The sequence below is a fragment of the Sinocyclocheilus anshuiensis genome, unplaced genomic scaffold, assembly GCF_001515605.1.
Source record: "Sinocyclocheilus anshuiensis isolate Anshui unplaced genomic scaffold, SAMN03320099.WGS_v1.1 scaffold286, whole genome shotgun sequence".
NCBI lineage: Eukaryota > Metazoa > Chordata > Actinopteri > Cypriniformes > Cyprinidae > Sinocyclocheilus > Sinocyclocheilus anshuiensis.
The window spans coordinates 575,412-593,517 of NW_015544135.1; the positions used below are offsets into that span (position 1 = coordinate 575,412).

Consider the following 18,106-nt stretch of genomic DNA (forward strand, 5'->3'; position numbering starts at 1 on the left):
TATATGTAAATTGTAAAGTTTTTTTTTTTTGAGTAAGGATGCATTTACTAAAAGTTAGAGTAAAGACAAAAACAATTCTATTAAAAATAAATGCTTTTGAACTTTATATTTAAAGCATTCTGAAAAAAAAAATGTTTACACACTCACAAAAAATAGCAGCACAACTGTTTTAACATTAATAATAATAAGTTTTTTTCTTGAACAACAAGTCAGCATATTAGAACGATATCTGAAGAACCATGTGACAGAACACTGGAATAATGGCTGCTGAAAATTCAGCTTTTCCATCACAGGAATTAATGACATTTTAAAACAAAGTAAAATAAAAAGAAAAGAAAGAAAAGTTATTTTAAATTATTATAATATTTCTCAATATTGCGGTTTTTACTATATTTTTGATCAAATAATTGCAGGTGAGCATTATAGATTTTCAAATACATACAATCTTACCAACAGCAAACCTCTGAACAATAGTTTTTATATGCACACATTTGAATCCTCTTTAAAGTAACTGAACTCAAGAGCACTTAAGTGAATTTAATGGGGGAAAAAAAGGTTTTCTTCATGTTCACATTGTACTGGACTGGTTGCTGTGCCAGTTTTGAAGGTTTAGGGTTTTATTGAAACTTGGGTTTTATATATATTGACATCAGTCCTCTTAGCTTATACTAGATCTTTTTTTTTTTTGTATTAAAGGAGACATATTATGCCCCTTTTTACAATATGTAATATAAGTCTCTGGTGTCCCCAGAATGTGTCTGTGAAGTTTCAGCTCAAAAAAACTAAGTTCTCATTCACACGCAAGTTTACGTTAAAAACACACATTAGTTACAAAAACAGTTGATTATGTCTGTGAAGGTAAACAGCTGGGAAATAAATCACATTTATTTTAGATTTGTGTGGCAGCAGCAATATAGTAAATAAATCAATAAATCCACTGCTCTCTTTTCTCCTCTGAGGCTGGGACTCTAAATAGTGTTCTGTGCTCGTCTACCTGGAAAAGTCAGATTTTCATGATATGTCACCTTTAAGGAGAGTGTAATGGTTGATTAGACATATATTTGTTGGTAACACTCTATTTTGATAGTCCACTTTAAACATTTTACTAACTATAAGTAACTACATGTCAAATAGCAGTCCTTAGAGTATTAGTAGACTGTCTGCTTAATGTCTGCTAACACTTTATTTTGATTCTCCCCAACACACATTCTCCTGACTATAAGTAACTGCAAGTACGTGTCAACTTATTCTACTAACCCTAACAGACTACTCTAATGAGAGTTAGTTGACAAGTAGTTGCAAATTAAGAAGAGTTAGTTGACATGTAGCTGCACTAAGTTACTTATAGTTAGTGGAATGTCTAAAGTGGACAAAATAAAGTGTGACCTATTTGTTTACTAATGAGCATATTGTTGAACAGATGAGCTGTTAACAAGGACAATTTTGTAGGAGTCTTTGGCTATCTGACGTTTGGGAAGAACGTAACTCCTGATATTCTGATGTCGTACAGTGGGGGTGATGTGGCCATGATCATTGCCAGGCTGCTGTTTGGAATCTCAATCATCACCATCTACCCTATCATTGTCTTGCTTGGAAGGTATGCAGCAAACTGTGTCTTATGGCTATTAGGAGAATAGTTTCTTGCACATACAGTATATAGATTAATTGACACATCTGTAGATCTGTGATTCAGGATCCGCTGCTGCGGCGACGACACAAACACACAGTAGTGACAGGGTCTTATGAGAGCCGGACGCGTGTTGCCTTGACCACAGCCTGGGTCACAATCACTCTTCTCATCGCAGTGTTTGTTCCAGACATTAGCAAAGTGATCAGTGTTGTCGGAGGAGTCAGTGCTTTCTTCATCTTTATATTTCCAGGTAATTGTGCGTGTCTTCTGTTGATATATTTTACAAGGCCACATGATGTGTGTTGAAATTAATACTTAGTTCATGTATATGTCATAGTTTATTAACTGAAAAATGAATACTGACATTTGTAAAGGGGATCATGTATTTTTATATTTGCATTCTGATTTATAAAAAACGAATTCTCGTTATATGATGATATATAATGGTTTCAGCTTGGTTCTCACAACACAATGTCTGCACTTTAATATAATGTGAATCTTTGATTGCTTTTATTTGTAGCATGATGTGTATATTTATATAATTTTGTATTATTTTTATTAAAGGACTTTGCCTAATATTTGTGGTGCAGTCAGAGTCAATTTCTCTTACAATGAGGTGAGTGAAGTGGGGTATAAATATTGTAGTTCTTTAGTATCCTGTATGTTTAATGGAATTCATGCTTATTCTATTACATGAACAATAACCATTTGTTTTTGTGCATTTTCCTCCAGATATCTTCTGATCATGTGGGGAATGATCACACTTTTCTGTGGTACCTATATTTTTGGCCAGAGTACTTCTGTTGCGATCATGCAACTCCTAAATAAAATTTAACACCATGACCTTTGTTTGTATGGTTTGGCATAATTTTATACATTGCATGTATGGAATAATTCCTTAGAAATGGAGATTGTTGTACAAATGTACAATCAGCTTTGTGTGAAATGCCTCAGACAAACATGTCATGTAAATCTGAACTATTTATATATTGTCACGCAATGTTCTGCAATTTTAATGGCAAATTTCATGTTGGGATAGATGTGAGCTTTGCTATAATTACAGGGATAGTTCACCCAAAAATTCTGTAATTTACTCACCCTCATGTCATTCCAAACCCATAAGACCTTCGTTCATCTTCAGAACACAAATAAATTTTTTTTTTGATGAAATCTGAGGGTTTTCTGACCCTGCATAGACAGCAACACAACTGACACGTTCAAGGCCCAGAAACATAGTAAGGATCATTAAACATCACTAAAATAGTCCACGTGATATCTGTGGTTCAAACATATTGTTATGAAGCTATGAGAATACTTTTTGTGTGCAAAGAAAACAAAAATAACTTTATTCAACAATTTCTTCTCTTCCGTGTCAGTCTTCAACGTGCATTCACGAGAGTACCATGCACCACAAAAGTATCCTCGTAGCTTCATAAAATTACGGTTGAACCACTGACGTCACATGGGCTATTTTAATGATGTCCTTAAAACCTTTCTGGGCCTTGAACGTGGTAGTTGCGTTGCTGTCTATGCAGGGTCAGAAAGCTCTCGGATTTCATCAAAAATATCTTAATTTGTGTTCTGAAGATGAACAAAGGTCTTACGGGTTTGGACCGACGTGAGGGTGAGTAATTTTCATTTTTGGGTGAACTATGCCTTCATATTTAGACTATTCTTTAGATTTCATTGGAAACACTTTTGTACACTTAAGAAAATGTGTAAATTAATAAATACATTTTTATATAAATTGTCTTAGAATAATTGAATGTGACAATGTAAAAATATTCATCTAAATTCATTTTGACACCCAATGACTGAAAAAAAAAATGCAGAAAATGCAATGACAGATCCTTTTTCAGTACTTTATTGAATATCAGCGCTCTACATAATCTAGAATTTTAACAAATTTCAGACGAATATAATACTTTGCATCCCTGCAATAAATCGCTACACTCACTTATAAGAGAGAAAGCCAGTATACGGAAACATACATGGGTATAAGTAGTATTTCATCAAACAATGCCATTAAAAGTGACTGCTCATATAGTAAGGTTTATTCATTTCATATATATATAGAGTTTTGCTTTGTTCCGTTCCTGGAGTAATATAAAAGAAAATAAGAAATGCACAAAATCCATTTAAAGTAGCATGGCTAAATTCTACGGCAAATAATTTACTAGACATTCATTTGTAACATGCACTCACTGTGAGGGATAAACAAACCAAACAGAAGGCAGGATTGGTGGGAAAGCAAACGGAAAGGAACGCTGCAGTTTGGGCCGTGTTGGTTTTGAGTTGTTTACACATTGAGCCAACCAGAAATTCACACAAATACAACAGCCTTTGAGTTACTGATCAACAAATGTGAGATGTGAAAGTCTGACCTACTTTGAAAAATCCTTTTTGCTTGTGCTGAGAAATGACATGATTTTATGCCAAATGTTCAATTATAGAGAAGCAATAAAACTGATGGAATAATAATTTAATGCCACCCTCTAACTCTACGCACTCTTTCTAGATCCATATATTAGCTTTCAAAAATGATCAACATAAAATATTCAATATAATTTTGTTATTACTCAGGATATTCTCTCCTCTCTATCAGCGAATCTCATTTACAAAAGCATTTCATCTATACTTCAGGTACATTGTGCTTTTGGACCAGATGTTTATTTGGTGTGTTGTAAATGTAGGCCCTTTGACTGGGAGAATGCGTCATGCTCATGTATTGACAAAAGTACCAGTCTCTACATGGCTCAGTGCGTTACACAAATGTTTCATGAAGATACAGTTCAAAGCACTTATAACACCAACCTATAGCTAGTATCAAATGACCATTACAGAAATGCTATTGTCCATGGATGGCTGTAGAAATACTTTGCTGCACAGTTTTTGTCTTCTCAGAAGTTGTACCACAGGGAACTGTTTGCAAAGCAGCAGATGCATGTTTGAATGGGGATGAAATATTAATCAGCCTCATTTAGTTAGAAGAGACTGTTTATGTAAGTTGATATTTCAAATGCTAATGTGAATCAACCAGGTGAGGGTCCCAAACGCTCTGGGGACTTTGAATGTTGTTTCTGTAAGTTGCAGTGGAGGGTGAAGAGGGAAACGATACTCTGTCTGGTGTCTGCAGCCGACACTACATTTGGCTCAATATCAAATGGATACTGTGTAAACAAGTAATTACAAAAGAGGAGGAGACAGAGTGGGGAGAGCGCAGAGAGAAAGGGGGGTAGTTAAGATAGCAGGGACTGACAGAGGGATAGAGAGGGAGGAAGAGGAGAAGAAGAGAAGGTTTTCAGGCATAAGGCGGGAATGTTCCACCCACAGACCGGCTCGCTTCTCAGTCCCTGTTCAAGCTGCACCAGGCGGCTAGAAAGAGAGAGACAGTCAGTGTCATTATTACAGAGAAACAAGAGTTTACAACAGATGTTTAATGCCTCAACTTTCTGTCTAAGTTTATGCAAATATGTCAACCGACATTAGACAAATTGTTTCTGTTGTGGTTATGCAAAACGGCACCACAAGGCTGTTGATATCACTTCACATCTAAAGAGTGAATAAGATGAAGTGTTTTCATTATGCCATGGAGTATCGGAATGTGTGATGGAGAATCAAAGCAAGTCTTTTACTAAAAAAAAAAGGGGGAAAAAATCTGACGTTTTCCTCGTATTGTAATAGGCAATGCTGAATAGATGAAATACATACAAATTCAAGTAATTAATACAGATTATTGCAACTGAGCTATTGAGATTTATTGCAATATTCATTACTTTTATTATTAAATTAAGAGAATCTTCAATATGTGATATTTTGAACAGTTTTAGTTTTTGAACAGCTTCTTCTAAAATGTTATAAATTAAATATATAATTATAAATAATATAAAAAAACATATATTCGGTTACATTTTTTGGTACTATACAGCCCACTCCTATGTTTTAATTACACACACACACACACACACACACACACACACACACACATATATATATATATATATATATATATATCTATCTATGTATCTATCTAGCCATCTATCTATCTATAGAGAGAAAGAGAGAGATGGCGTTATAGGCCACTCCTATTTACAACTATGCAGGATAATTACATTGTATATTTTGCACAAGCTGTCTCCTGACATACAGCTGAAATAAGCTTGAGAGAGTTTGGACTTCAAAAGGTATTAATGCAGAGAATGTCAGAGGACGGGCATGCTGAAAATGAGAGTAATCCTGTAGGGCAGGTAGGAATACATAATGGCTGTGAAACGTAAGGACATCACCCCGCAGACTACACAAGACACAGAAAAGTAGCATCAAAGGCTGGTTTGGCACCAATGCCCAAAGCAGCCCCTACAGTTGGCAGCAGTGGAACGCACCAGGCACAGTGACAGCAGACACAGCCTCGGGCTGGCACAGAGTATCCACTTTCACATGCTGGAAAGCCTTGCAAGCTGCAGTCTGAAGGTGCCTGAGAGAGAAGCAGAGAAGGTTAGAAAAGGAGCAAAACAAATCAGCCCTCTAATTTCTTCAGATGCACAGTCGCAGCAATAAAATATTGTTAATGTATCAGATTTTTCATTCTCAGATTTTTTAACCAAGTGGATTTTAAATATAACTTAAAAAACAAAAAAACAAACATCTCTGATAATTTAGTTTAACAAGAACATTATAAAGCTCAGTCATTGTATAAAAAACTGTTTTTGTGTGGTCACGTTAAATTTCAGCAAGATTTTTAGGATAGAAAATCCAAATAGTGTGGAGATGTGTGAACAACACAGAAGTCACTTTCAAACTAAGCAGCTTCCTGTTGGTCAGTGTGGTGAATTTGCGTGACCAACTTAAACACAAGCAAAATCTGCAAGTTAAACTTTTTTGCCTTCATGTGAAACACTTAATCGCACAGATTGCTATGAAAATGACTGATTTCACCAGTGAAATTCTGCCAGGAAACAGTAAATGTGACCGCACAGTTAGAGTTCATTTGCTGAATGAAAATGGTCAGTGTCTAACCACCTTCATGTCACTTGCAACTCATGACCCCAATGAAACACAAATGGAGTTATCAAAATGTCAAAGCTGCTCTTTTCCATACAACAAAAAAGCATCAAGTTCAGTTGCAACTAAAAGACAAAAAATACAGGCCAATATGTTAGGTCAGGATTTGAATCTGGCTCCCTATACATGCCAATTGAAACTATATACAAAACGCATTTTGCGCTTGAACGAAAATGAACCGAACTTCAAAGTAAAAGTTTGTTTTCATGTTTTGTCTCAAGATAATTTAGGTGATAATAGCAATCAAGATGAGCAGAGTTTAGAGAAATAAACCCTGAGTCACGGTTGAGGCTAAGGGATATAGCTACGGCCAGAAGTGATGCAAAATCTCGCCGGATGGACAGGAAGAAAGTGAAAGAAAACATAAAAAATAAATCAAATGGACAGAAAAGAAGACAACTAGCAAACTAATCAGCCTAAATTGTGGCAAAGTCCTGTGATCCAAAATCTCTTAAAGGGGTCATATGATGCGATTTCAAGTTTTCCTTTCTCTTTGGAGTGTTACAAGCTGGTTCCGGATGGCCAGGAAAAAATGAAACAGACAGTGAAGAAGACAACTAGTGAGCTAGATTTTGCAAGACTAGCATCCCTCCTGGCCGTAGCTGTATCCCTTCTAGCCACAACACAGGAGGAAAGGTGTTTTACTGTACCTCTTCCATTCCTTCTCTCCGTCCCAGAACTCATACACCACAAAGGAAAGGCCGTCAGGCAGCCGCACAGCCGTCACACTGGACAGAGATGAACAGAAGAACAAAAGTGAAAAAACAACTACACTCTTTCAAAATTTTCATGAACAGTGATTCAGTAGGCTGATGGAAAACACTGTAAATCTTACAGGGAAAAAATCTATTTAAAAAGCATATAGAAAAGGTAAACAGAACAATAATTATCCAATGTACTGTATGACCCTCCACTTGATGGCAGTACCTCCTCACAATTCCTGCTCTGCTTTTTTATTGCCTAAAGGGCTGCGGCTGTAGCAATGATTAGCATTAGCTCAATAAATCAACAGAAGTCTAAACATCAGCCAGTTCAGACAATCCCCACACACTCCTCAAACTTTCATTAGAGGCAGCAAAACTGCAGCTAGTAGCTTTTTTAGTGCTTTCTGGATGGGGAAATGATTCAAGCTTTACTTAATCTTAGGTCGCCTACATGTTAGAGAACCTGCCAGGTCATGTCTCCAGCAGCTGTAGCTGCTTAAAGTCAATGCTAATTGTTTTTGCTATCCATTTTACATCTGTAATTTGATGTATTTTAAGACAGAAACAAGATATTCAATAAGAACAAATATAGGACAAGAATTATTTGGATGGTGAAAAGTGGGCGTTACATACCAGAATGCAGACTAAATGTGAGCTATTTGACTTTAATTAACATTACCCTTGCTCCAATGAATCTTTCACAGAATGTGCGTTAAGACAGTAAATATGTTCAATTTTGATTTCATTTTGACTTTAGTAACTGTACAGGTGTGTTATTGTTGTATTGTAAGCCAGTCAGTGGCTTGGTGTTATTGAGTTATAAGAGTTTATTTAAATGAAATGAGTGGTTGTAAAAAATGAAACAGAATTTCAATCACTGTTCAACTGACTTCAGCATCCTCAAAAAAAAGGAAACGAAATATTTCACAAACAGAACATGATAATAGAGTAATAGAGAGGAGGAAAGTTGAAAGAAAGAATGCAGATAAAAGGGAGGCTACAGAGATGACAGTCAAGCAGAAATTGGGTCTTTGCAGAAGCTTGCAGATGTTCTCACTGATCAATTATTCACTAGTCTGATGTGAATCATGACGGCAGTACAAAATGCTGCCACACAAAGCCCTCTCTCAGAGAACAGACTCAGGGAGCTTCCTTGAGAAACACTACAAAGGACCTATTTTAACTCACTGCTCTTACATTAATATTTCATCCTGTGGGGCTGAAAAAATGCTCTTTGGTGGCCTGACCAAAAATTTCAAAATGAAGTAACTACCATTTAAAAGTTTGGGGTCAGTAAGTCTTGTTTTAGTGTTTTTGAAAAAGGTCTGTGATGGCAAAGCTGATTTTGTGCTCAATTAACATTTCTGTGAATCACTGTTGAAAACGTTTGTGCTGCTTAATGTTTTTTGTGGAAACCGAAAAAAATTTTTCCCCCTGGATTCTCAGGATTCAATGTATAAGCCTTTACTGGCGCTTTTGATCAGTTTATTGCATACTTGCTGAAAAATGTAAGTATTAATTTCTTAAAAATAAAATAAAATAAATCTTACTGTCCCCTTTTGGTAGCTTATCTAGGTTTAACCAGGGAACACAACTGGATAACCTACTGATTTTAAAACATTTCAGGACTACATTTTAATCTTTTAGGGCTTTGTAAACACTGTGTATTAATTCTGCAGAAAAAACAGCAATTGTTTAGCCAGTTTCATCATTAATTCATGATCTAGAATAACAACACTCCCCTCTGCTCGCCTGCCATCTTTATCTACAGGAGGCAAAACGATACAGTGTCATATTTCAACACATCAGGGATAAATACACAATGTTGAGAAATGCTTTTATGTGAGATGCACAGGTTCATTCACTAAGAAATGCATAGCGGTATAGTTTTTGCTACCCTGCAACAGACATTTTGACATATATTAAATATTTTTTCTCTCTTTTGAATTCTGATTTATTTTTATTGTAAAGCACTTTGGATCGACTACAGTTGTGTTAAACTTGTGCTCTGTAAATAAAATTAGCCTTGCCTTATATACAGTAGAACATACATATACCATTTCCTCAGCAGACTGAAAACTGAAAACACTTCAGTCTGACATCCCAAAAAAGCACAGAATACTTTTGTACCATCATACTGACTTGCATGGTTGAATTTAATATGATGCATTGAGACATAAGGAGGGAATTTAAAAAAATACTCACTAGAAGGTCAAGCTTAAGACAAACACATGAACTCAACTCACTGGAAACAGTCTCTCTGAGCAGACACATTCTTCAGGTATTGTTTCAGGGCCTCGCAGAAGTCCCCCAGCTGCTTCTGAGAAACATTCATCTCCTGGCGGATCAGGTAGAGAGACTGAAGAAAGGGAAAGAGAGTGATAGAGAGAGACAAAGGGGCAGATTAGTTTCCAATAGTCTCGATACATAATGAAAACTGTGAGTCTGTGGGGATAACGGCAATGTCTTGTGATTAAAATGCATGCAAAGTTTATGGACACTTTGAATATTATTAACATTTGTCTTGATGTTAGTATTCACTTAATATTCTCTTTAGGCTAAATAAATAAATAAAATCAGACATATTTAGAGACTCGAATCACAGTGCAAGGGTTCAAGAAATCATAAGTTATGAACACTTAAGTCTAACCCTGTTTAACAAAAGCAAGGAAAAACTGCCTTAAAAGCTTTGACCTTCATTTAATAAGAGTCATGGTCTATACTGCAGCTGAAGGGTTATGCAAGATCTACATATGGCTATTCCTTTAGGAGAATGAGAAATAAATATGATATATACCAGACTGTAAAATCAATACAGCTACTCTTTTGGATTGTCGCCTAAGTAACTAATTAATTCCCAGTGTAATCTAAAAGATGTAGAATTGTGGGAGTGTGGTTGGCTACCATATAAAGTACAGTACTGGCTTTAAAACTGGCCTTTGCAACAAACAGAGAAGAGAAAAAAAAACTCATAACATTTCCAGAAGGATCTAGAACTTAACGGAAATGAAACTGAACCGCTTCTGACTTGTCTATTTCATATAATTGCACCTCTCGTGTAACGTCACTCAGGCCTCCCACTTCTTTCTAAATTGGTGCTGTCATCTTGAACCAATTTTTTTAAGTCTGAGAGATTTGATTAAATAACTGATATTACCCTGCAACAGACTAAGAAATGAAAGGTTTAAATGTAATAATTGCTTGGCAGACTATTTCCACCCTGAGGAGCCTGACGCACTGATTAACATCTGGATTTATATGCTGAAATGAAAATCATAAAAGTTTAAGATGCCTATACACAAGTCATTTCAACCTAAAGTAATATCCTCTGAAGTGTTTATAATACACCACAGTTCATACTTTTGGGGTCAGAAGGAAAGAAAGAAATACTTTTATTTAATAAGTATTCATTGAATGAATCAAAAGTGACTGTAAAAACATTTGTGTTACAAAAGATTTCAATTTAAAATAAATGTTGTTCTTTTAAACTTTATATTCATCAAAGAATCCTGAAAAAGTATCATGGTTTACGCAAAAACAAGCAGAACTTCTGATACATAAACATTGATAATAATAAGAAAAGTTTTTTGAGCACCAAATCAGCATATTATAATGATATCTGAAGGATCATGTGACACTGAAGACTGGAGTAATTACTGCTGAAAATTCAGCTTTGCCATCACAGGAATAAATAATACTTTAAAATAGTAAAACAGAAAATAGTTATTTTAAACTGTAATAATACAGTATTTCACAATATTACTGTTTTTTGATCAAATAAATGCAGTGTCCCCAAACTTTTGAACAGTTGTGTATATTATCCTATAAGCAGGCCCACTGCACTTGGTGAACTCTGCAGAATTATTTAGACTTTCCCTAAAGGAAAAGTCTTTAGATTCTGTCTGGGTTTGCCTATAACTTTCATATGACATATTACAACCAAACAACCTCACCGCAACACAAATCATAACTTTACAGCCATTAAATAGTGAAGAAAGGGTACGTTTTTGTAGAAACCAGGGTGTATTTGTAATGTAGTGTATGCTATAACTAAGGTGTCACATCTTTAATAGAGCATGTGCTGTTCCCCAGCAGGTGGGAAAGATAAAAACCAAGCGGAAACCATTAGGCCCTTTGATTTGACAGCCGTCCCGTTCCCCGAAGGCGAGGGCAATAAAAGAGCAGAAGCCTGGTAATTATCCCTGAACTTAATCAAGAGCACTATGCCACCCAACACTAGCCAGAATGCAATCAGAAACACTACATTACCCAACCTACACAAAACTCAATAAGTATCATTGTGTTTTCCCATTCTCCTCCACTGGAGGCCTGATCTGATGGGTACGTACGAATAATTAGAGGAACGCACAAGGATTCGGAATCCAATTTTCTTTGCATTTCGACATGTGGCTGATCCGAATGCAATCTGCAATGCGACCGATTGCACTTATGTCTTTCATTAGCCTTCAGTGTTTGTTTGAACTGCAAGGATGCTTCATTCAGACTCAGTGCTGTGGAATAAAGTGATAAAACTAAGCTCTGTAGATGAAGCAAATGTGACTCATAGTGTAACTGTTAAGAGGCTTTGGGCTCAGTGGGATATTGTATTATTAGAATCCTTAAATCTCTCGCTCTGATTGGAGCCTGTTATAATTTCCTATAGCAATATTTCTTGGGTGTACTGCAATGTCTCTCATTTGGGCTTATGTGGAATTAGCCATCCCTGATGTGGTGAATGTGCTTTGTGTATGATGTGTATGCACGTGTGTGTGTGTGTGTGTGTGTTTCTCTTTTGCTCAGAAGGGAACCTAAACTAATGAACCCTAGAGACCCCCACGTGGAGTTGAACTGCTCCACTTCTGCATTATGCATCAGACTGTGAAACACACACACACACACACACACACACACACAAACACTAAGAGAGGAGAGAGTATTTTATGTGCACAATTTCCTACCATGTAAGTGAGGAGAATGTCTCAGGTACAATACGAGTCCATAAAAAATGGTAGAAACCTCAGAGAGTTTGAGAAATTTCACAGTTACCGTGGAAAATGGGGAATACCATCCACTTTCTTTCTGATTGGCATCTTTCTACCCCCATTTTCCCTTTCACTGGTAACACTCACTAAATTGTGTTTTAATTTCTCCCCTTTTGAACTTTAGCATCTCTGAAAATGAGCTGCTTTGTTAAAGTCTGAGAGGTATAAATCGGAGCCGCTCACTCTCCCCCTCTGCATCCATCCCGTGATAATTCCCTCTAAATGAGCAAAGATGGCTTTCAGATATGTAGTTGTATAACTCCTTCAGATAGCTCTCCCTTTCTCTTTCTGTCTATATTCAGTGGTTTTATCAGCAGACAGCTGATTTATATTCCTCCTGGCCAATCAAGATAAGCACTGCAGGTGGTGTAAGAGTCACTGAACATAGCCTGTAAAGTATAAACTGCTGAGCTAACAGATGCATTGAGCTGTTGGACTGATCAGTCATTAGTCCACTCTCTATAAAAATGTCTTGAAGAGAAGATAAAACCTCTCCCTCCTTGCAGCATCTCCACTCTGTTATAGACTTCAAAAAGCCATTGTTTCCTTATATTTGGCGGTGGCAACACATTGCAGATGTGATGCCTGAACATTTCGTTTATGTATGTGTGAAATGTACAACCTGTGTGAAGATCATTATTATTAAATATTTACAGGAGGAAAACCAAAAACTTAAGTAGCGATAATCATATGCTAATATATGCATTCATACATATTCAAATATATGAAGGTGTGAAGAAATACACTATTGCTGTAATAAAGATCTACAACGCTACCTGTACCTGCTCCCTTTTCTTTTAAATACTCCGCATTACTGTTCAAACCAAAATGTTTCTTGTTATGCAAATTAGATTAATTTCTTTAAAATGTTCTCTTGTCATCTAAATGTCAAAATGCATGCAATTTACTACATGCAAATGGAGCAATAATCACTTGTAAACAAAGAAATAGCTCGGAAATGGCACAGTCATTGTTTTAAAATGGCTCTTTTCTGCTCTGTGTAATATTCACGGCAGATAACACTGCAGGAAAGCCTGACATTATTGTAGGTGTGATGAATTAATTCCAGAAATATCTTACGGGTCCCAAAATAAAGCTAGTGTTAACCAACAAACACAGAGGCACACGCTGAAGCTGTCAGGTGGAACCTGCTCAACCCCCATTTTGTCCTGAAATTGACAAGGATTAATGGATAAAAAGGAATGATTCAATTACCCCTGATCCCTCCAATGTCAATAAGATGGGAGTCAATTTGAGCGAAGATCTCTGTTACACACTGAACTCAGTTGCACTTTTTCTATTTTTAAACACGGCAATTTTTTCTTTATTAGATCTAAAACTTTTAAATCACAAAGTTCTACAAGAGATTAAATCCCAGCACTCCCACGCTTTAACTGAACAAAATAGTATGATATTTCTGTGCATTCCCATCATATCGCTGGTCCACAGAGTGGGACTGATTTGTGGCCAGGTGAGGAGTAGTGTGATACTGCCTCTTATCTTTTCGAGGCACAAATGACTCCCGGAGCATGCTGGTATTAAACACAGAGCTGGTGCTTTCACATTGAGAAAGAAATGTGGTTAAATCCTGAGGAACAGGTGGCAGATCTGCTGCAGGTGTGTGGAACAGCATGAGGAGCTCTGGAGAGACCCACAAGGAGTCAAGCTTGATTTGACAGGGGTTTATTCACTGCTTTTTAGCAATAACGCTGCTTTTGTGTTTTAACATGGAGGGAAAAGGTGAAATTGAGGATTTTATGCATTTTTCATCATGCTCTTTGGTATATAAGACGTGCTTTAATACTTACTGCGCTAGATGTGCCATCAGTGTCTGTTAGTCGCTGATGTAGGTCAAACCAAACTGTCTGCAACAAAAACCAGAACAGAAAAGCCACTAGTGAATTCACTGTCCCCCTCAGCTGCCCTTCACTGCTGCGGTCTGTTCGCGAACACTCAATCAGGTGAGCTCATCATGTTCTCATAAATGTGTGTAATCGCCCAAGGTGGGTCAATAATGAAAGAGTAAAGAGTAAATCTTGCATTTCACATACCGGTAACTAATAATAAATACAGTAGCCATTTAGTTTTTCAGGTGTTGCTAGCTACTAATTTCTTCACAATTTGTGTGTGACGGAGTTGACGTATCACATAAAAATAAGTATATACAGAACTCATCAGGGCCTGTGTGATGTGGAACTCATAGAAGATAAAATATGGAAACCTTCAGGATGGCAACTGATGTTGATTTTGCCTGATTTTTCAAATGTTTTCATAAATATCTGACAAAAAGTAACAACACAGATGTGAAACTTTATATTAACCTCTTTCTTCAGTCCTCCAGTTTTCTTTGAAAATACATATGCATATTTCTATTTTGAAGAAATTAACATTAAATGTTATGTAAATGTACATGTAAAACTACCTGCCCCAGAGTCAGTATTCATCTAGAAGAATCAGAATCAGAATGAGCTTTATTGCCAGGTATGTTTACACATACGAGGAATTTGTTTTCGTGACAGAAGCTTCCACAGTGTAACAGAATGACAGTGACAGAACAAAAAAACACAGATAATAAAAAATAGAACAAGTAAATAAGGAATAAAAATATATAAATCGACAATTGTATGTGCAGGTATATTACAATAGACAGTTTTGTATGTACAGGTACTGTATATTATGTGCAAATTTTAGGTGTAGACTGAGTATGAGTGTTAGATAAATAAGTGTATGAGTGTATAAATAGTGTGTGTTCCACAGTTATTGTTAAGTGTTCATGAGATGGATTGCCTGAGGGAAGAAACTGTTCCTGTGTCTGGTCGTTCTGGTGCTCAGTGCTCTGTAGCGTCGACCAGATGGCAACAGTTCAAAGAGGGAGTGTGCTGGATGTGAGGGGTCCAGAGTGATTCTGCCAGCCCTTTTACTCACTCCGGATGAGTACGGTTCTTGGAGAGAAGGGAGGGTTGTACCAATGATTCGCTCAGCAGTCCGGACTACCCTCTGAAGTCTTCTGAGGTCAGATTTGGTAGCTGAGCTGAACCAGACAGTTATTGTGTCCAAAGAAAACAAAAATAACGACTTTATTCAACAATTTCTTCTCTTCCGTGTCAGTCTTTGACGTGTGTTCACGAGAGTACCACCACGCATGTGTCACAATGTCCTTAAAGGGATAGTTCACCCAAAAATGAAATCTGATGTTTATCTGCTTACCCCCAGGGCATCCAAGATGTAGGTGACTTTGTTTCGCGCCAGAGCGCGTACACACCTCACGCACCGGATGCCGTGCGCGCGCCCAAAGACAGTTGGACATAGTGGTGTATTACATTAAGTCCTGTAATTTTGTTTACAGTGTTTCTCAACCCTGGTCCTGGGCACCCCCCAACACTGCACATTTTGTATGTCTCCCTTATCTGACACACTCATTTCAAGTCCTGGAGTTTCTTTTAATGAGCTAATGAGTTGAATCAGGGGTGTTTGATTAAGGAGACACACAAAATGTGCAGTGCTGGGGGGCGCCCAGGACCAGGGTTGAGAAACACTGATCTAGATGAATACTGACTCTGGGGCAGGTGGTTTTACATGTCATTAATTACGTAACCGTCATGTCGTTCCAAACCCATAAGACCATCTTCATCTTTGGAACACAAATGAAGATATTTTTGATGAAATCCGAGAGCTTTCTGACCCTCCATAGACAGCAACGCAACTAAGACATTCAAGGTCCAGAAAGGTAGTAAGGACATCGTTAAAATAGTCAATGTGACATCAGTGGTTCAATCTTAATTTTATGAAGCTGTAAAAATACTTTTTGTGTCCAAAGAAAACAAAAATAACGACTTTATTCAACAATTTCTTCTCTTCCGTGTCAGTCTTTGACGTGTGTTCACGAGAGTACCACCACGCATGTGTCACAATGTCCTTAAAGGGATAGTTCACCCAAAAATGAAATCTGATGTTTATCTGCTTACCCCCAGGGCATCCAAGATGTAGGTGACTTTGTTTCGCGCCAGAGCGCGTACACACCTCACGCACCGGATGCCGTGCGCGCGCCCAAAGACAGTTGGACATAGTGGTGTATTAGAGGTAAAAAATTATATAAATACTGTTCGGTTTCTGGCACAAACCGATCTTTTTGTGTCTTAGGACATCAATGTGTCGTCACGAGCCGCAGGGTTTAATTTGGATTTGTCTGTGCATGTTTTTTTTACTCTCATAGATTTTGTTACCATTGCCATGCATTATACGACTGATAGACTGCAACGGCTGGAGTTAAAAATCATCATATGTGTTCTACTGAAGAAACAAAGTGACCTACATCTTGGATGCCCTGGGGGTAAGCAGATAAACATCAAATTTAAATTTTTGGGTGAACTATCCCTTTAATACCTTTCTGGGCCGTGAACGTGGTAGTTACGTTGCTGTCTATGGAGGGTCAGAAAGCTCTCGGATTTCATCAAACAATATCTTAATTTGTGTTCCAAAGATGAACGAAGGTCTCACGGGCTTGGAACAACATGAGGGTGAATTTTTAGGTGAACTACTCCTTTAAGGACATACTAGTTTATTCTTGACTTTGATTCATTTCAAACTAGAAATGTTGCTCTTTGCAGGCATGTTTTCTAGTATGAAGAATCTGAGCAGTGAAAGAAAGCCTGCAAGTATTATTTCCCTTCCTCCATGTAGAGGCTAGAAGCACTGTCACTCGGATGTAACGATGTATGCAGATAATAAAAAAATGCTGAGAACAAGAACCGTATATATTTCAAATATTCTCACTATATTCCAAAAATAGAGACTTTATGAATTCATGAGGAATTTACAGCAGCCATGACTCTGAAAAGTTAACACCATCGAAACGTATGAATCATTATGTGCTTCATAAAAAGAGAGGCGCTGGTATCTCCTGTCAGTCCATCCATAAGTGAACAGGGATAGTGTGGAATATTCTTTCCCATCACGGAATGACAGAGTACATAATGGCCGGTAATGATGCCACAAATTCGTGCAGCTGTCTCTCTCACTGAGAAAAGTGATGGCGGGTTATCCATCAAAAATAATAGCAAGAATGACAACAGCTGCACTGTTGAGTATGAATACTGCAGGAACGGCTTGAGCGTTAGTCTCCACAGTGATTGGAGGCTATCAGGGTTCCACAACTGGATAGAAAAGGAAATGATGCGTTTTCTAAACTGTGGGGGTGCATTATGTAGACAACAAGAGCATTCTGATGACTGATCCAGCTGTGAGCCAAAACGGGTCACCAATGTCAGACTGCCCTGTCTGCTAAAGCGACAGTGAGAATGGGGAACAGGACAGGACAGACGTACAGTGCTATGTTTGACATTTCAGTTAAACTGAAGGCTCTGAGGATGGATGTTTAGAGGAGCATGTGTTAAATCCTGCACAGACCCAGCTGTGCTGCAGGTCTTGTTGTACTGATCAACAATGGCAGATCTCACAGTGGACTGTGCAGAAGAACTTAGAGTTCGACAAGACAACTGGAAAAAACTGTCACTGATTTGAGAACTTTGAAGGCAAGCCAAACTATGACGATTGCAATTGCAAAAGGTTGCATGGCTTGAAGGGGTGGTTAGAAAAAAAATAACATTTCAAAATATTGCGTTGTTTTACCATATATTTATTTATTTACCATATATTTATATTTATATTAT

The 18,106-nt window shown here is 37.3% G+C and overlaps 2 protein-coding genes across 2 annotated transcripts in view; one reads left to right on the forward strand and one right to left on the reverse strand.

The window, feature by feature from the left end:
* Nucleotides 1-2,736, forward strand: part of slc38a8a (solute carrier family 38 member 8a) — a 6,865-nt gene extending 4,129 nt beyond the window's left edge. The window contains exons 7-10 of the mRNA XM_016494663.1: nt 1,450-1,597; nt 1,681-1,880; nt 2,195-2,246; nt 2,363-2,736. Coding sequence (XP_016350149.1) covers nt 1,450-1,597; nt 1,681-1,880; nt 2,195-2,246; nt 2,363-2,465 — 503 coding nt within the window. The 3' untranslated portion in view covers nt 2,466-2,736. The remainder of the gene's footprint in view (nt 1-1,449; nt 1,598-1,680; nt 1,881-2,194; nt 2,247-2,362) is intronic.
* A 513-nt stretch (nt 2,737-3,249) lies between these two features.
* LOC107694920 (N-terminal EF-hand calcium-binding protein 2-like) overlaps nt 3,250-18,106 on the reverse strand; it is a 119,428-nt gene continuing 104,571 nt past the window's right edge. The window contains exons 8-12 of the mRNA XM_016494635.1: nt 14,246-14,302; nt 9,642-9,754; nt 7,342-7,419; nt 6,013-6,104; nt 3,250-5,005 (exon numbers count right to left, since the gene is read on the reverse strand). Coding sequence (XP_016350121.1) covers nt 4,977-5,005; nt 6,013-6,104; nt 7,342-7,419; nt 9,642-9,754; nt 14,246-14,302 — 369 coding nt within the window. The 3' untranslated portion in view covers nt 3,250-4,976. The remainder of the gene's footprint in view (nt 5,006-6,012; nt 6,105-7,341; nt 7,420-9,641; nt 9,755-14,245; nt 14,303-18,106) is intronic.